A 20,363-nucleotide genomic window follows, 5' to 3' on the forward strand; every position below is an offset into this window, starting at 1 on the left:
CCCACGCACCCCGCTCCCCTCGCGGCAAACTGACAGGGTCCCGCCCGCCCGAGCATCGCTCACACCGGCCCCTGCCGCGCCCGAGAGCCCAGCGGTTGCTTGGGGCCAGAGAAAAGGGTTTCAGCTCAGAGCTGGGGGTGGAGGTGAGCCCAAAAGCTTGAATCTCGGTGCTGAGTTGTTGGGGTTGGTTCCAGCACTGCAATTGTTCCATTTAATAAAACACTGCAGGTAAATCCTCCTTTCCCTAGGCGAGACCTGCTGTACCAGCCTCCTGCAGACAAAGGTACTTTGCACCTGCTCCGTCTTACATGTCCTTTTAGTCACATACAGCACCAAAATTGGCTCGTGGTGCCAAACACCTCTGTAATTTGCAGTAGAGAAACACACCACACCATTCCTCATGGGCTCCATAAGGTAACTTTGCCCTGAATCACTTGTTTCTGTAACACCCCATTAGCTGCAGCTATGGGATGCTACCGAGCATTTCAGCTGGGATTTCATGAAGGTGTACAAGGGGAAAGCATCTGTCACCAAACCAGCCCATCAGCAGACAGCTAAAGCACGGAGGTCACGTATGTTTCAGAGATGCTATCGCTACCAGAGTGCATCCCCCTCCAGAGCTGGCAGGCTTTCTATAAATGGAGTCCCACCACATCAAAGGCAGAGGGTCAGGAAATTGGACCACTCTCCCCCAGCTGTAAATAGGGGCAGCAGGCTACAGGTCTGACTTGGTGGAAGATCAACGCAACATCAGAACCAGAAGAAAGGAAAGATAAAAGGCAGTTTCTGCTAGAGACCTCATTTCTGCTGACAGAGCTCAGCATCTGCTGACTGAAGGGCGGAAGAATACAAGTCCAGCCTGGCCTGCGCCAGGACTGAGAGATGAATGAACCAGCAGAAAGCCCTTGCTCTTTGAGTATATAAGCAAACGTCCAACATGGCTAAACAAACTGGCAATATCTGAAAGTGCTTTCTAAGTCCAGGCAAAAGAACAGATTAACAACCATTACAACTCCTCCCCTTTGCACAGCAGAGTACACTGTGATTTTGTTACACAGCCAGCTTACAGAAGTCATCACCAGAGATGAACCTGAGAGGAAAGTCAGGCAGTGACAGAGGTACTTCAGCAAAGTTAACCCAAACTCTAACTTTGCTAGTCCCATACTTACGGGTCCAGTAGCACTGAAGAAAACAGCTCTGTGGAGGAAGCCACACTTTGAAGCAATGGTAGAAGACTGTCCTCCCTCTTCTTAGTATCTCTAAATCCTAAATACTAACTCTCCAAGACCATCATATTCACCACCAGCAATTTGTTCAATCCTTACTGTATCAGTGTGTTCTTCCCAAGCCACCAAGAACTTAGCAATAAAAATCCAGGACAATCATTAGAAAAGCCTTCCCAGAAATCCAAGTGAAAATACCTAACCCTCCTCCAAAACCCAAAGTTGAAATCATACAAATTACACTAACCACAAACACCTGAAAACAGCCACAGGGTTTCTTTAGCAGCAAAGCACACAGTGCTTAGAAAAGAGCAGAGCAAACATACTGACTCTTGCAATTTCATCTAAGGTGAGGCAGCTGTGACTAATGGAACCAAACACTAACAGGTGGTATTGAGTGAGAGCACTGATGGAAGTGTGAAATCAGCTGTGGTCTTATTTCTTCTTAATAGAGACCAGTTTACAGAAACAAAACAGGAGAAGGCTTAACTTTTAAGCCAATCCATTTGTGTTAGAGGCCACATACAAAGCTGTTTGGTTAAAGCCTTTGGGCCATCTGTAAAAGTAGGGCTTGTAACCATGATGAAGTGTATAAGAAAAAACAAACAAAACTGCTCAGAAAGTAAGACCTGTGGAAAATACCAGCGTGCAGCCCACGCTTCTCCAACGCTGGCTGCTTTGGCTTGTCACAGTTATCAATAGTAACCTAGGCCAGAGAGAGGGCAAGCTCAGTTTGTGCAGCCTCTGCGGTGTGGAGCAGGACAGAAGTGCACCGTGCTTGCAGCAGGATTTCACCAGCAGCCCAGCTCCCGCAGGGAGCAAGCAGACATCACAATGTCTCCTTCATTTTCTTCTCTGTGAAAAGCACATCGTTGTTAACTAAGATTAAGTGGAAAGCTCTTAATTCCATTTTCTGGTGCATAGGGTGGAAAACATCAGTCTGTATTCATAAATGTAAGGCCCTGCATTTAGGCTTTCCAGATTTAAACCAGAGACATTGAAAAGTAGGTTTAGAGCAAAAACAAGAAAAAGAAAACACCAGTTATTTTACATGCAAAATGTAATTAGCTGATGCAACTCACTTCAGCCAAAATCTAAGTGAGATTCAGGAAAGGATTAGACATTTACATGGATAATGAGAATATCCAGATCAACAGGAGAAAACAAAGTTTGCAGAATACAATCTCATTTCTTAGAACATAAACCGACCTCTGGCAAATGGATGTTGGAAAAGGCTTTTCAGGGCAGGCTGCCCCATAATTTCCTCCTTAATTTTACTGCACCCTCTTTTGAAGCACTGATGCATACAGGAAATTAGATTAAATACAGGATCAGCCTGGACTTGCAGTTCTCCATTTGGCGTTGTATAAAGGGAGCTCTGTTAAGGAATTAATAGACAGTGCACATTTCTCTCATCTTTAATAATGAGGTTGTTAAACATATTGCTAGAAAGCTAACATTGTATCTCAGCATTATAGCTGCTGCGTAAGATGGCTTGCAAGACATTTAATGGTCCAGAAAGTGGACGTAAGCCACAGGGAGATGGTGCAAGCTCTAGTGAGAATATTGACTAAATGAGTTTGGTAAAGCATAAACACAAAAGCAACCAAAAGGAAATAAAATCAGTTTTGCACAGTCCACTAAGAAACTTTAGTAAATCACCAAAGGCCGTAAGCCAGCCTTCCAGACTAAGATTTGGTTCACTAGCATTTCAAATCAGAAACTTTTTGACATAGAGTAAGTCTAGGCAGGCTGCACAAACCATCATCAGTGCTGAAAGCAACCAACCTTTTCATTAGGTAACCCTGAAGTCATGGCACAACAGCCTTCCCTGTCCTCCTCTGGTAGCTCAAGTAAGCATCAGGTCTTCAGTTTGCTACACTCTTCTAGAGGTGAAACTTCCAATAAGCAATAGAGATTTATTATTTTATGTCCATTGATCTCAGGGCTGATCCCTGGAAGACCCTGCATGCACTGAGAACATGCAGTTTACTAGAAACCTAGGTCTTAAAATTACTAATTGATGCCAGACTACATAGATTCTCTGGCAGCTTGTTCTTTCAGTCACTCATCAGCTGAGGGCATATTCTTGTCTTCATCATCAGCCATATCTTTTATGTCTTGGCGAGCAAACTCCGCAAATACCAGCTCTGCTTCACTGAAATGGAAAAAAACAGAAACCAAACCACACAGTTACCAGATTTTTTTATACCAGCAGACTAAAGGCAACATATAGGAGGAAGAAGAGAAGCTTGGAGCAGATTCTGGTAATGTTTCCTTTGTCTTCAAAGGGATTTGGATCACATTCCCACAGGCACCATCTTCATTAGTGGTATTCTAGCTAGCATGAAAAGCAGTTGATTGAGCAAGTCAGGACACAAACTACGTGGGTTTTCATCTGTACCAAATCACATCCATTCCAGCTAAATGTTTATCAGCTAGCTGAATAGTCTGCAGCCTGGGTCTTTGTCTAGATACAAACTGTGAAACCTTTCATCCTTATTCCTTCTATACTAAAATAGGGCACATGGTAAAGTGTATTGAGTTCCTGAAACTCAGGTCTAGAGAACATCAGCTGGCCACAAACACATTCTTCCCTCCAACTGTGAGGCAAAATCATGTTCTCTTAAACCAGTTTCCCGTGGTCGGTCATAGCAGTTCAGCTGATAGCAGTAATTTGTCAAGCCATAGTAACTTTCTCACTTCGGAGTTAAGTGAACCTTGCAGATTTTCAGACAGTTTTGAGGAGTTTTCAAAGAGCCAGTGTCCCACTGAGCTAGAATGTGAAACACTAAAAGAAACTTACCCATCCTTCCCTGCAGTCATCAGCATGCAGTACAGGAGGAAAAAACCCACACCAAATAGTTAGAACAGTGGATGCTAAAACCAGCAAAAACTTGTAAACTGACAAGACAGAACAGTGACAAGCAGTAGGATTTGCAGCAATACAAGGAGAATTCCAGAAAGTCTCAAAATGTGCATATATGCACCTGATGAAGCAAAACCTGATCTCCCAAACAGAAAAGCAACATTGCCCAAGACATCAGAAGGGCTAAGAAACAAAGACAGATTTTCCCATTTATGCTTGCTAGTGGCCACAGCTGTGAAAGACATCTGTGCACACATTTCCACTCAGATATGACAGTGCTTGCGTGACGTGATGTGAGTCTTGGTTGCTCTGTCACTGTAATATAAGTAGTCAGCTGATGTGAAGACAATGTTCTCGTTCAATAAACACGAAGGTATTAAAATCAGAGGTCAGAATACAGGAAAAGGCCTAGGTGGTCTCTCATTAGACAGGTTATGAGCTTGAGGCAATACTCCTGATCATCTTTTCCCTAAAGATAATCCTAAGACCTTTGGCACGTGCATTTCTTCAATGGGGTCATTGCTAACCACACCATAACAAACCCTCCCTGCTAGCAGGATTTTTTACAAGTTGTTTCAGCACAGCCTAAAACAGGCAGAGCAGCCTGTATTGCAGGGATGAAATAGGGGTGGGGATTTTTTTGTTGCTGTTCTTACAGTTACTTTATCTTTAGCAAGTAACAGTCACTTCACTGGCTTACTTCTCCTGAGTTGAAGTCATGGAGCAAGGTGCACCTAGTCCATTGTTCTACAGAAGTTGTCAGGGAACTGGGATGCTTCAGTGATTGGATAACTCACTGCCATGAGAATTCCCACCTACAATGCACGCTGAAATCAAGGGCATGAAGTGGTGATAGGCACTGCTGGAACAGTCAGCATTAAAAGTGTGTCAAATGGAGCCACTCTAGTCAAAATGCCTCAAAGGCTGGATTGTGTAAAGACATTCATGATGGTGTCTATCCAGACTCAGAAAGGATGTTTTCCTCTACTCACAGAAAACAAGATGAAGTCTGGAAAGTCTCAGGGCATGCATGCTTGACTGAAATGGATTTTAAAATACTTATTCATATTTAAAAATACAAAATATTTAGAACTTTTAAAATTTCCAACACATAAAACATTGTCCTCATTTCATTTTTCCTCCAATTTCTATTCTTGAAATAGTCTGCTCTCTTTCCCCACTTTGAAGTACATTCATTACTATGGGAACAGTGACATCAGTGGTGTGGGTGAAGCTAAGTGAGATACCTACCAAAGCAGTTTGGAGCCAATTTTACAAAATGGGTATTGTTTCAGTTAGACATATACTTGTCTGTCAGATAAATTATTACTGAATCAGTACATAGGTAGCGTGGGAGTAATGTTTGTCATATACATCAGAGATAAGATTATATCTGAAGATGTACTAATTTACCTTCAGGCTACTATACTACAGCCCATGTGCTTGGTAAATGGCAACATTTGCACCTTAGGCCAACTCCACATAGTTGTCTTGCTGTCCTGTGGCTTATTTAACATTGTACCATTGAAAAATTCCCAGGAACCTGAAAATGGGTAGACTTTCTTTTTTTTTAACTGCCATGCCAGCAGTTGTTTTGAGGGTTGGGACGTGTTCAAGGAACAAGGAGGCTCCAGAATGGCATCATACTCTCTGCAGAGGGTTTTCCGTAAGCTTTTATTAGGCAGCCACAGAAATGATTCCATGTAATTAAAGCTGTGGCATATGGTAATTTTCATTACAAGCTTGCTTTTAACCTCTCTTAACTTCATGGCGGGGGGGGGGGGGGGGGGGGGGACTATTATTTTTCAAGACATTCAAGTGCTTTAAGAATTCCCTAATTTCCCCAAGCTACAATACCAATGTAGGGCAGGTATAACTGTAACTTACTATTAAAGGAACAAAGCATTTATGAGTTTCTTCAAAACAGCCCTTTCATGCAAGTTTAACAAGGGAGCACATAAATGACCATTTGTTGAACAACAGCCAAAACAAAAGCAAGTATCCAAGACATAGGCCCACAAAATGTAAAACATCAGGAGAAGGGCAGGAAAACCCCAGACCAAAGAACTCATACTGAGACCACAGACTTGAGAAAAACCCAGCGGGAGCTTCTGGGCTAACTGCTGACCGGGAAAGGTCTTGGAAGCATGAAGAGACACAGCCCAGCTTGAATCTATCTTTAAAAGAAACAGATCTCTCTACATTTTTGTCAACAGGCGGAAAAGACAGACTCGCCAATGTGACAGGAGCTGCTTGCACTAAAAATAACCACCTGTGAACCACATGGGTCCAAAAGCAGTTACAAAACCAGCACACATGAAACATGCAAATGCTGGCCTACAAGAAGACCAAGACAAGGAAGCTATAAATAAATATGGGAAAGGAAAGGCAGCAAGCCATTCCTTCTTTTGTCTCCTCCAGGCACAGAGAAGCTCAAGCTGCAATAGCCATAGACTCTGACAGACCTGCTTTTTACTGAGTGATGAATGCTTCACAGCTCACTCACAGACAAATTAAAAGGGCAAAGCAATCTGCTGTGAAACAAAGCACACAGCAGTTCATCACGCTCACCCCACTTTGACCCTAAAAAAATTAAACCATGTTCTTGAGAAGCTTATCTTTCTGAGGTTCTCTACACACTCAAATCAGCCCTGCATGATTAAATATACTGATGCTACACATGTTTTATTTATCTTAGCTGTAAATCATCTTGGCTAGAGAAGGGAAAATTACATTACTCCACTGCAAGGAATAAATCATAGTATGTGGTATCTTTTCATCCCACTTCAGCTTTGCCTCTGTAAGATGGTTTGACTTCTTTCCTTTCTCCCAGCTGTGCCTTGAGATGAAGTGACAGTCAATTAAGCAGGGAGGTGCAATAGGCAAAGTGGTTACTACTGACTCATCAGTAAAAACAAAAGGGAATGGAAAAAGAAGATAAGAAGTGATCTCAGAATTCCCTGTGCATGCACCCCTGTCTACACCCACTGCAGAGGCTGCGGAACAAGCCGACAAAGTCCATCTTTTGGGGCCTTTGAGAGCCGGAACACTGTTGAAGCTCCATCTCTGCAATTAAGTCTTGATTCGCTTGATTCCAAACTAGATGGTTTTTCACTAATGAAACAGATTTTATTTCTCTGAGTTTATGAGCTAAGGTGGTAGAATAAAAATTTAAAACCACAAACTCACACTTAGGAAGGGTGATTAGGCACAGTGCAATGGAAAACTACCAGCCAATAAAGCCAAAAGGAGTTTTCATTTACCAGCTTCAAATGGGAGGTTGCTTTATTCCCTTATAATGAGCTCAGACACCACATTCCGACACAGTTTTCAAGTCAGCTCTGCAGGCTTCAGAGGAATTTGCTGTTGCATTACAGTATCTTTTTTTATGAGAAAGTATTTATTTCCGGACTTAACCATTTGTAAGGCTTTCCCATGGGATAGCTCCTGAAAGGTTGAAATTTCAGGTTTCTCATAAACTGGAAATAAAAAAAAAAAATACAGGTTTTCAGTTTATAAGAAACCTGAAATTTCAACCCATACAAAATACCTGAACCATAGCTGTCTTCTGACAGCTCCCAGAAGACTTTGATGTAGCAAACAATACACGGGCTGTGCCTTTGGTAAGAGGATGTGTTGGGGGAAGCGATCTAAGAAATATTGCAGTTCTTCATTTCCCTTGTAAAGTCTTCTGCCCACATCCTTTTGAGCGTACTATATAAAGGAGTATATCAGCCATCCTATGAAATTATGTTTTCACAGAAAACTGGCTTCCATTTTTCCTCATATTACAAGTGCTTCTGCCAGAATTATCTGCCTGAAGCGTAAGTAATAAAAAAGGGACTATGGCACTGTTAACACCAAAAAATGTCACATTCAAAAATTCACACCATTCTAAAAATGTAAAATTTACAGTGGCCTAAGTCTTTAGAGGATCCCTGTTTGAAGTTTCCAAGCTTTCATAGAATCACAGAATCAGCTAGGTTGGAAAAGTCCTTTAAGATGATCAAGTCCAACCTTTACCCCAGCACTGCCAAGACCACCACTAACCCATGTCACTGAGGGCCTCATTTCCACAGTTTGTGAACACTTCCAGGGAAGGTGATTCCACCACTGCCCTGGGAAGCCTGTTCCTTTCCTCCATATCCATGAAAGCTCCAGACTTTGGAGCCCTGAGCTGCCTACCCATCACCTCTGCCCTGTGGGGCTCCCACCAACACTAGATGGCCCTCACCAGCCACCGCTCCTGGAGTGCCAGCTCCAGCCCCTCACCAAGTTCCTGGGCAGAGGGATTGCTGCAGGAAAGTCTGAGGGAAATGCTTCAGCATGCACAAAATGCTTCAGTATGTAGAAGCTACCAGAAGAGACAGAAGACCCTTGCCAAAGCAGCTCTCCCAGCGAGTCAACAATCTGAGATCACAACCAAGTGTGCAGCAGTGCCAGTGTTTTGCTGGCAGAGCTTTGCTGGCCTGCAGCATGAAAGGGAAACCCACAGCATGGGCACAGCTATGTCTACAAAAGCATTTGCTTCAAAGCAGCTTCTCCAAGGTGATCCAACCTTATTAGTCCTTTGGGCCAACCCTGGGGACCCAACTTCTACTTCGCAGGACAGCTAGGGGCAGGTTTGGGCTGTGCGCTGCTGTGGGGTGTTCGGTGTTGCTCCTGGATGATGGGGCTGTCTCCTTTGCAGCCACAGTAGAAAAGGGGTGACGAGAAGAGAACAGGCATGGATTTGTCCTGAAGGTGCTTCCTAGACTCACTGTGCTACTGTGATGGGGGTGTAACATGCCTTCTCCTATGAGCATGTTCAGTGTCTATGCTAACAGGCCATGCTGGCACAGCTCACAGCAGGGGTTCTCCAGTGAAAATAAGAGTATCCTAAAATGCAATTCTTACAGGAGTGAAGAAACCTACCTCTGCTCACTGCAGCAAATCCTTAATTAGCAAACACTGATTGCCAACTGGAGCAACTGAGTGTGGAGTGGATCACCAGTCTCTCCTCATCAACTCACACTAGACTCCTCCAACAATTTTGTACAGTAAGCACTCAAGTCCTTTCTAATGTTTCCAGTATAGAACAAAACACCTAACCCAGGATAATTCTTCTTACAGGTTCCACCATCATTGTCCAGTGGTCATGTTCTTAGAAACAGCAGCTTTAGGTAAGTTTGGGCCCAAAGAGAATATTAAAGAAAGAAAAAGAAAAGCAGCACAGAAGCAGCCATGGGTTTTTGTTTGAAGTTCATGCACCTCTGTCCAAATACAGAGGGCAGGACAACACGACTCATCTACAACAGCCCCAACACTGAAAGGCTGGCATAATGTTTTTTGTTCAGCAGCTGCCTCAGATGCTGTGCAGGAGCTTCTGATCTAGTGCAAGCACCTTGCAGTTTCTGTACATTCACCATTAGAGAGCAGAGCCAGCCAGGGCCTGAGGAAGTGGGAGGAGAACACAGATGCTCAAGCAAGTTTTGGCATCTGATCCCAAGCCTCCACATGCCTGAGGAAGACTAGTTCCTTACACTGCTTTAAAGTTCCTACTGACCTGACTCAGAAGAGACATTCCTCTGAGATAACCACTGAACAGACACAATGGCCAAGGCCACATCAAGATAATGGGAACTCTAAAATCACGAACAATTTTATCACCTCTTAACTTTGCTTAAAAGTATTTTGCTTTTTACAGTGCTCGTGTCTTAGGTGTTTTCTGTGACAGATTGTTTGCTATATTGGAATCTGTCTGGAAATTGCAGACAGCTTCATTCAGGACATTCTGCACAGCAACTATGAGATTTAACTGCTTCCTCAAGCACTGAGCTTTAAATTGTGATTCCATAGATGAAAGATAAAAATAGAACATGACCCCTTTCTACCTTCTCCCATCTTAGCATCCCCCCTCCCCACTGATTTGTGTTTTGAGGTTGAAAGAGCAATATATATATATAGACATGCATATACACACACAGTGCAGCCCCCATACTGGACTCTTGTAGGCTCTAAAGGCTTCCTGTAGAACAAATCACTATAAGCCTTGCAATGGTAAGATTTCACCTCAGTCTGTTAATGAAAAAAGACAAAAAACAGGTATAACTGACCTGCTGGGTTCTTTTCATCAGGTTTGGGGTGCATGAGACGAAATGGCAGCTCCGTACCCACTTCACTTTGGGGAGAAGACAGAATGCATCAGATCCACAGCTCCATTCATGCCTGGTTCAATCCCCTTCCCACCTCAGGCAAGCCCAGCCCCTGAACTCCAGCTTTGCCCATTCTTTCATCTTTTTCTAATCATAAGTTTCTCCTAAAAAAGAGTTGAACTCTGATTTATCCACAAATATCCCAGATATATCCACTTTAATAACTGGGTTTATTATGTACTTGCATGTACATAAAAGCAAAGATATTTTTGTAATTGCTTCATTTTCATGGCTGAATGCACAGACTTCTATCAGCTGAAGGGATAGTTAAGTTTTTCAGGGAGGTGGGAAAGGCAATAGGTAAGAGAGTAAAAATAACAAATTATCAACTATAACAGCATGGTCTGAAAGGGAAGATTACATTTACCTGGAGGTGAGGTCTCCCAGCATGCTACAGAGGAAAACAAGGAGAAAAACACAAGCATATTTAGTACCTTTCCATTCCAGTGCTCTACCAAATGCTGTTTTATTGGTGGACTATTAAAATCACCTTCCTCATATACTCTTCTCTATAGGCCACAAAGCATAACAGGCAAATAAAATTGTTTTTAAAAAAGGTAATTTTAACTTTTCAAGTCCTTCCCATTGAGAAAGAGTCAATGTTTTGAACTCCTGACCAAGTATTGGGCATGGTTCCTTTTCTGACAGCCAGAGGGCAAAGGCAGTTGGAGGACTACAGAAGGCAGCAGTCATTTTATCATGCTTTAGGCAAATCATTGCCTCATTTTTATACTAAAAAGAAGAATAGATGAATGAAATACAAATGTAAACAGTGACGAGCATCACTGAGAGTTATTACCCTGGCCTTCTTTGGCACTCTACGCTGGGAACTAGCTCATACAAGTAACATGAGCTTCTCCCAGAAAGCTGGGTCAGTGCAGAACCTGAGTATTTATGACTCACAGTATTTATGACTTTCAGGCAGACGTCTCTAGCTCTGCTCTGCGAGAATAAGAATGCTAATATAAAGCCTCACATGAACTGCAAACCAGTGGTTCACACTTCAGCTGAAGAGTCATATAGTATATTAGGAAGGTAATCCAACCCCTCTGGTTAAAGAGAAGTTCTTTGGATAGGCCAAAATTGATTTCCAGTAAATTTCTGCTTTAGAGGGAGGCTCATGTCCTACAACTTGTGCCCCTTCTCTTGGGGTAGACTGTCCTGCCCTCTCCTCACTCGTTAATGCAGTACACACACTCCCCTCTATTAAATCTATGCACAAGCAACAAGTCTGTTACTCTTACCCTGGAACAGTGAGCTTCACTTTGACCTTGTAGGAAACCAGAATCCCCATCACTGTCTTGTCTATTCCATCCTTAATACTACCAGAGAAAACACAGTAGTGTTAGATGGCACAGCAACATGGCAACAATGTACAGCTGGAGTGAGAACTAGGTGAACATCCCCTTCTCCTGGAAGTGACAGAGCAGACAAGGCTCAGGGACAGCTAATACCTCTCCAGATCTGTGGTCACTAGTTACCCTGGATGAATATGATAGGGTAAGTAATGCAACTTAGATATACCCCTCTGAACACACATTTAAAGGTACAAACTCCTGATAGCACCGTCTCCTCCATCCTCCCCTCTTCTTTATAACCCTCCACTACCTGGGACCATTTAAAACTCTACTCACATAGTACTAGAAGCCAAATTGGTGTCCTCATCTTTTAGTTTTCCATCCAGAGCTATTTCCCGTGTCTCACGGTTATTAGCTAGCAATGGCAGAAGTGTCAGTGTCTTGGTCAGACTGCTGTTTGGCTGCACCTTTTCCCTGAAAATAAAAAGCAGGTGAGAGGAGAAAAGTGATACACTCTGATTTGTGTTGTACACCCAACCAAAACAGATTACAAAGCCATCCAGAAGGAGTGGGATTTATCTGTCCAAATTCAGTTGTCTACAAAGCACATGTCTACATCTAAATTAGTACAAAAAAATTCTCTTTATAATCACAGAGGAACAAACACTTGCAGAGAATGATCCATTTCACATTAAGGCAGACTTCTCAAGCAGGTCAAAACTATGCTGCAGGCCTCCAAATTTGGACAAAATGTATCCTAGTTGAGAAGACCAATATTCACTGGAAAACATGTCCCTAAGCTATAGAGCAGAACACCAGAAAAATAAGAAGTGTCTGGGTGTGCCTAACCCTCCTCACAAAATGAAGTTCAACGCTGCACTGTGCTGCGCAAAAGAGCAAGTGGTTCTCCACAATGTCAGCAGGCTCCAGGTTTTAATGGGCTTTCTAAGGCCAGAAGAAAGCAAACGAAATGGTGTGGAAGACACTAACCTCAAGCTAGAGCATTCCAATGACTTCCACCCAAAGAGCAACACCTTGCATCTCTAAAGACTTCAAGCAATGGGGAGTCTTCCACAGCCCCTGCCAAGCTCTTATAGTAGCTAATTACTCTCCAAACCTCTTCTGCAAACTCCCCATTCTCTGATTGAAGGTGCAGAGTCCCCGTGGGCTATGTGAAAAGGAGACCAGCTGCCTGCATCCAGAAAGTACAGGTGGTGTAGACACACACACAAGGTAAGATGAGAGGAGAGAGCATTATAATAGCAGGCAACTGCCAGACTACAGCTGGGAGTACCTCCCATTACTGAGGAAGAGGGTAATTAAAAGGGTGTGAAGGAGCAAGAAAGGATAAGCAGAGCATTTACTCACTGTGCTTCCTCAGCAGCTACCACTTTCGTATAAAAGTCACTGGAGTACAAAACCACATTGGCAACCTGCTCCACTGAGTGAGAAAGAGGACAATCAGCATCAGAAACAACACAGCTCCCCCCCCTGAATCTTGGAATGGAGGAAATTATGAGGAAAACAGGAAAATCCCTCCATTTGGAGACTGAAGAGACCACCAGGTCAGACAGCCTGACCTGGACAGACACCAACAGCGTGGAAATGGCCAAAGTCTATCTTTCCATCTTCCCTGAAAGACATCCAGCCTTGATTTGGAGAAGACAAAAAGTCCACAACCCACAGTTTCCCTTGGGAGCCTGCTCTTTCCATTATAAAGATCTTCCTCTTTCTTCTTTAAGCACATCTGCTTTTATCTCTGGTCACTAGTATCTCTTGTGTATCTATAGCTCACACATTTGCATTCAGCAGACACCATCATCAAGCAGACTGCAGCCAAGAGCCTGTGATAATAAATGGCTTATAAGTGCCAATCAAACACCAAGAAACCCCATAAGGTAATTCTGACTGAAACACTCATGAGGAGAGAATCTGGGGACCAAGAAGGTCTTTTTAAGCCTGACAGAGGTGTGTCAGCCTAAAAACACTTGGAAGTCACTAGGCAGTACATCTGAGACCAGTACTGAATTGAATCGGCTTTCACTGCCCTAGAGCTCTGTAAAAACCTCAGCAATTGTCTTCCCTCCCTGCCTTCTCTTCTCTTTCTCATCCTTTGTGCCTCAGAGTCTTCCACAGGTCCAATCGCAACGGGGCTTGTGGCCCTGTTTCAGTACTGAAACTCCTCTGAACCTCAGCCCCTGCCCAGAGCTTCTTCAGAAGGAATCACACCATCACTGGCAGTGCAGACATTTCTCATGTTGCCAGATGTTTCTGAAACCCCAGGCAGAATCGTATAGAACCTAGGCACAACCACACAGCAGGAGCATCACATTGACAGAGAAGACCTTCCCACTGGCCTCCCAGAAGAGGTGGCCTTTCCCCCACAGCACCTGCCTTGTCCTCTGCAAGTGCCAGACCTTTCTGTTTACTAGAGGGGACATACTGGTGCCTGAAATTAAGCCATAGGAGTAACCATGAGAGTCAAGCAAAAAGCTGTAGTGTGTCACTTGATGAACAGCAAAGAAACAGCAACAGACAGGGTAGAGGGACAAATTCCTGACTTGTCAGAGACTGCCTGCTTAAGCTGTTGCAAGCACTAAATTCTGGTTCCCTTTCAGTCCTTTCACCATTCAGTCTACTTGCCCTCAAAGAATCCCAAGCAACAGTAAAAACATACCCTGGACTTTGATCTTCTTCACCGTTTTTTCTGTGCTGTTGTTGATGATGACAGTGACTGGAATGGGCTCGCCATGGTAATACACCTGGAAGAAATGTGATGCTCAGATATCTAGCCAGGAGGCTTCTCTCAGGCCCTAAACCCCTCTAGTCCTCCAGAAGCCAGAAGGCAAGATGACCCTTCCCAATGATTCATGACCCTTCAATGACTTGTTTAGCCTCAAATGTGTCTGGTAATGGGGTCTCAGCCTCCCCTAACAGTAGCTACTGACAGAAAATACACCAGAGCCCTTGAGTACTGGGACAAGTCAGTCTCAGCTGAGACCATTTGAGTAACACAAGAAGTAGCTACAGCAGGCAGCAGAATGCATGTTGGCATGCAAATACTACTGATGTCCACAGTCCAGGGCAAATTCCCTACCTCTTTACTGAGGCAAGCTTTCAAGTGTAATGGCTTGTTGGACATAAAGAACTGCCAGGTGGTCTCCGCACAAGGTTGGGGTCCTGGCTCTTCTGGAGCATATTGCACCTTACGGATCAGCAGACGTGCAGAGTTCCTGGGAAGCAGCAGAGGAAAACGAGGTGATACTTTGTGCTGGGCAGGGGCAGGAGTTCTGCATTAATGTGTGCTAACACCCAAGAAGTCCAATGACAAGTGGGGCAAAGCTGAACAAGCAACCAAGGTGCATTACCAACCAGCAACCCATCCCTTTAAGAAGGGCAAAGCTGAAGACACATAGGTTCTGTTACCTCTTATGAATTCTCTCTTCCAGATTCTCTGTTGAGAAAGCTTTCACCTCGAAGTCCACCCCACAGGTCTGCCAGACAGAGAGAGGACAGCTGTGAAATCAGTGCCAGAAGCCAAGAACATGTGCAGATGTTTAAATATCTTTCTGTACACCAGAAATTCTTAGACTCCTGCCAACTGCAAATTCTTCCAGCCTCATACCCTTGTAATAGAGACCCCTGCCAAGCAGTATGGCAGCATCCACCTGTTCCATGCTGCTTCTGGTAAATACGGCTTAATTCCCAGTCTTTGTCAGATATTTTCCTACTCCTAAAAGGTTTGCTGTGAGAGCTGTGCTGTAGAGGTCATAGCATGCTATGGGTTATAAGACTGACCAGTCTACAAGGCTCTCCAGTCCACCCCAGGTTTCTGAACTGCATTTCTGAGTTGACTTTTTAATGTCAATGCCTGACTCAGGGTCAACCACCTTCTTTCCCAATGTCTAAGGTTTATAGGTTTATACCACCATGGGACACGTGTGATTCCCAGATAACTCTCTATAGAGCAATATGGAAATCTTTGCTGGAATATCATCCCTTGACAAAACCCCCAACTTATCCTTGGATTCTACTAGATTTTACAACCTGCATCTACCTTGCCCAGCTGTTAGTCTAGTTGTGCTGTTCAGAGAAGCATCCAGTTAAGTAGAAAAGGAATATTTTAATTGGTGTAAGAAATCTTGCAGAACATAGAAGCATAGAATAGTTAGGGTTGGAAAGGACCTTAAGATCATCTAGTTCCAACCCCCCTGCCATGAGCAGGGACACCACACACTAAACCATGTTGTGGAAGGCTCTGTCCAGCCTGGCCTTGAACGCCTCCAGGCTTGGGGCATTCGCAGCTTCATTGGGCAACCTATTCCAGTGCCTCACCACCCTCACTGTGAAGAACTTCTTCCTTATATCTAATCTAAACTTCCCCTGTTTAAGTTTAAAGCCATTTCCCCTTGTCCTACCACTACAGTCCCTCTCATTATGACTTTAACTCCAGGGTTTTGTTTAAACACATGTAAAATCCAGCCCTTCTCTGCATTTGTTTTAATTCTGAAGTAGGTCTTAACACATGCTATTTACAGAGAACTATGAGATTTTAGGCACTCTGTCTCCTTTTGTCTCATGTAGCCTGACAGCTACAATCATTTTATGTGCAGCCAACCTGCAAAGCATGTGGCACCCTTAAGGAAACTACAAGCACTGCAGATTTAATAGTTGTGCTGCTATTTGACTAGAGTCTCTTTCTTATTCAGAGAACTTAAATTCCAACTCCATGACACACACTTGCAGCTCCTAAGTCAGGTTCCTGACATTTGTGGCATAGCACAGTACAACCCAGTCAGTATCACCTTATTCTTCTCTCAAGCTAGCCAAATAAATTCAGATGAGTTTTTCCATCTGGCTTTCCCCAACCATGATATGCAGAAGTGTCCCATTGGTCTCACCTTATCAACATCATGAGGTGCAGGCTGCAGACAGACTGAACAAGGCAGGTAATCTGGAAACTGTGGGAGGAAGAAGAGAAAAATACCCCAAAGCAATATTACACAGATACTGTAGTTAACATATTGCTCAGAAAAGGTACAAAGCAATCCTGAAGACAACAGGTCACTCACTGTAATCATAGAATCATAAAAGCACCTAGGTTGGAAAAGTCCTTTAAGATCATCAAGTTCAACCACTACCCCAGCACTGTCAAGGCCACCACTGAACCAAGGCACCGAGGGCCTCATCTACACCGTGTGTCAATGCTTCCAGGGACAGGGACACCACTGCCCTGGGCAGCCTGATCCAGCAGTTTGCAGATCACTACATTGTATCTGAGTGGTTAATAACATTACAGCAGGTACCAACTGACAGGGCAGAACTGGTCAAAGACTTACTTGTTGCTCTATCAGAGCATCTGATTTTCAAACATGGGTCTTCCTAGGGAATGCTATGGCAAATGTGTCACTGACAGTACTGGAAGCATATCCTGTCAGAATCAGAGTTTGGCAACGAGCTCTTATTTGTTGACACCATCTGGTAGACAGCTTTTCATCCACTTGTTAGATCCATAAAGTTTTTAAAGAGAAAGAATTTAGCATTTCTTCTGTGAGCAGTGGGGCAGGACAAGGATGTATGGGACTGTTGCTAGCATATAACCATTGTGTATTTCTTTCTCTTTTCAAGGAAAGCACTTTTTCACACACAGTTAGGATCTTCTTGCACTTAACACCAATTAGGATGGTAAGAAAACAAAAATGGTGTGTTGCCTGTCACTCAAAATCAGAACTTTGCATAACATGAATTCACTATTAATCCCTGTCTTCCGTCCATCACCAGTTCTCAGCAGCCTGATAATAACAGACAAGGAGAGGAGGGTCAGAGGCTCCTGTAAGATACTTACTGTAAAGAAAAAGGGATAAGCATTTTTCCCCAGCTTCTTTAGCAGAGATTCCTGCAAGTGGGAGAGAGTCTCTGGCTTGTCAGCAGGTGGGTACACTTGGACCCTAGAGAAGTACAGATCCCGTCGGAAGGTGAGGCCAATCACATCAATGTCTTCCTGGCCATACCGGAAAGCACAGGTCAGGGACACATACACTGGAAAGAAGCACATGATGGGTAAAGTGTGCAGCAAGCTAACAATGCAGCCAGCACGGGATGTAAACAATTCCTGCACTACAGAGCCAGGGAAACCCATTTCAACAGTGTTACATAACCCAGTCTGTATTCATATCATATGTAAGAACACACATTAAATTGAGTAAAAAGTCCATTTGCCAGGGAAGAAAGTTACATTTGTACCCTTAAAACAATAAAAGTAAAAGATTCTATCTCAGCATCTCACTTCAAAAGAGGAGTGACAATCTCTGAAACATACAGTGCATAAAACCTCAAACCTTTTTTCTCCTTGATAAGTGTAGGATCCACCAATACAACACCATCTGAAAGAAAGGAAAAAATAACAAATGTTATAAAAGGAAACCAGGTTTCAGAGAGCAGAAAGGGTAGCACATATCCTTGTGGACTTACCTACAGGTTCCACACTCCCTATGTTGTCAATGAAGTCCCGCTTTCCCACATAGATGGTCAGCTGTAGGGAGGTACAAGACCATGGTTGAACCACCAAGTGTTGATGGTTGTGTGGATGTGTGTCACATGGATGGACACAGGACACAGCACAGAGCTATAAATCTTGTAGAGATCAGAACAATTCCATTTTAAATTGATTTTTTTTTCCCCCCAGCAAGCATGCAATTCACACCAGACAACAGAATTATTTACATGCTTCAGGACATCAGAATTGAAGACCAGATGTAGACAAACTCCCAGGAGTACAACATAAATACTGGTACACAGGACAAAGAACTATAAAGATTTTTAGTGCCATCAGGCTGAAAAGACAATGAATCAGCTTTGTTTGTTGTTAAACATCTACCAGCAGGAGTACAACCCAGGAGTAGTGAGAGGCGAGTTGCTTAACTCTTGTATTAGAATATATGAGAAGCTTGCCCTATACACTCTGTTTACACAGTCTTCTCAAATTTAGCACTAAATATAGTTATGGTCCTTCAGAAAGGAATGAAGGAGACAGGAAATAGCTTTCTAGTAACTCTCCTGTCTTACTACAAGTAAAACTCATACCTATATAAACCCATAATTATGGTACTTACAGCTTTGTCACGGGTGCTTTTTTTAAAGATAACTTGTTTTTGAGAACCAGCATTCTTCCCACTTGTCTTTTGGGACTCGGGGCAGCTCATGGTCAAAGATGGGTATGTGACTGGGGGTGAATGAAGATTTCTGCCCCAAACTGTCCTGGGAAAGATGTCAGAAGAAAATAGGTGGATGAGAAAAAAGCTGAATTATACTTGGTGGGTAAAGCACTCTACACTCCCATGTCCGTGGGTTTCTTTTCATTTTAGCAGCTTCTCATTAAAAAACCACCAACTATTTAAAACCAGCTCTTCATAGAATCTTCTTAGAATCATAGAATAGTTAGGATTGGAAAGGACCTTAAGATCATCTAATTCTATATATTCAGAAATATTACAAAAGACCAAGAACTCCTTTTAATCTGTATTTAAAAATTAATAGACTAATAGAAAAGCCTGGAGAGGAAGGCATAGCTTGGCCTTTGCAGAGAGTTTTGGAGTGAGTAATTTTGTGAAGAAATCTGTAAGAGTACAGATAAAGGTAAAATGATCAACATGAGATACCTCAATTTTCAAAAGTTACCTCAAGATTTGTCATCACAGGCTCTAAGTAGTCATAAGGAAAGTCATTTCACTTGTTAACAATGAGATAAATTACAGGAAATAACAAATATCAGTGCATAAGGCTGCTTTCGGGGTCTGGATTATTCGGGGGGGGTGGGGGGTGGGGGGGTGTGGTGTTTGGCTTTGCTTTGTTGTGGTTTTTTTTACCACTGCAAGTACTCAACAGTGCAATGTCATCTGTGCTGGGATGCTTGCTATTGAGCATATCCTTGAAGGAATGGAAAGAAGCCTAGATAAGGGGTTAATAGCCTGCCCACAGACACAAAGCTGTCTGGATTCCCCAAAACTAAGCTGTCTGTGTTAAGCTGTAGGAGTCTTTCATGATGCAGACTGGATAGATGATGAAAAACTGTATATTCTATAATGGTAAGTGAAAAGTATTGCACTTCAGGAAAATACAACTATAGTCTGACATGTGCATTTATACTTGGTATCACACCAAGAGTATGTCGTGATATAAGCAGAATAGTTATTAGGAAATAAATAAAAACCACAGAGAATGCCATTTATATGGTTTCAGAACTCACTACATACCCACATCTTGGATACAGCATCTTCAGTCTAAGACTAGAAAGGTGGCACGTATTGATGAGCAGCCAGACCAAACCCAAAAATGAAAAATGAAGTCATTCATCCTACTGTATTTTACTAAATCAGAACTAAATGCAACTCGTTACTTGTAGGGTATCATTGAACTCAAACCAGAATAGACTTCAAGAATTTAACAGTCCAGCTATGTGCCAAGAAAGCTAACAGTTATATGCAGGGGTAGGAAACAGCTTGTACCTAAGGAAAAAACAGGTGGAATATGGTTCTTTAAGGAAAGGGGAATCACCAACATGAATCAATTCACAGGGTTAGATGTGTTCACATGGGAAAAAAGGCTTTTGCCAGATGCTGGACAGGACAATCCATGTGCAACCTTAACCACCTAGGACTCTAAGGCTGAGGAGCAGCATCAGGAAAGGATGATGCTACACATGCCCTGTTCTTACACTTCTGCCTATTGGACCTGTATGAATGAGTACACTGTGTTAGAGATGGTTGGTCTGACAGTGTGT

The 20,363-nt window shown here is 43.1% G+C and overlaps 1 protein-coding gene across 1 annotated transcript; it reads right to left on the reverse strand.

Annotated features, from left to right (window-relative positions):
- Positions 1-3,287: 3,287 nt before the first annotated feature.
- Positions 3,288-18,786, reverse strand: SAG (S-antigen; retina and pineal gland (arrestin)). Its single transcript, XM_010019293.1, is given in 16 exon segments — positions 3,288-3,381; positions 4,030-4,039; positions 10,188-10,252; positions 10,654-10,677; positions 11,531-11,608; positions 11,921-12,058; positions 12,953-13,025; positions 14,262-14,346; positions 14,682-14,817; positions 15,011-15,078; positions 16,486-16,545; positions 17,430-17,623; positions 17,923-17,967; positions 18,056-18,125; positions 18,127-18,174; positions 18,688-18,786. Coding segments are annotated over 16 exon segments (1,287 nt in total).
- Between the last annotated feature and the right edge of the window lie 1,577 nt (positions 18,787-20,363).

This window comes from Nestor notabilis, unplaced genomic scaffold (genome assembly GCF_000696875.1).
Source record: "Nestor notabilis isolate BGI_N333 unplaced genomic scaffold, ASM69687v1 scaffold32747, whole genome shotgun sequence".
Classification (NCBI taxonomy): Eukaryota; Metazoa; Chordata; class Aves; order Psittaciformes; family Psittacidae; genus Nestor; species Nestor notabilis.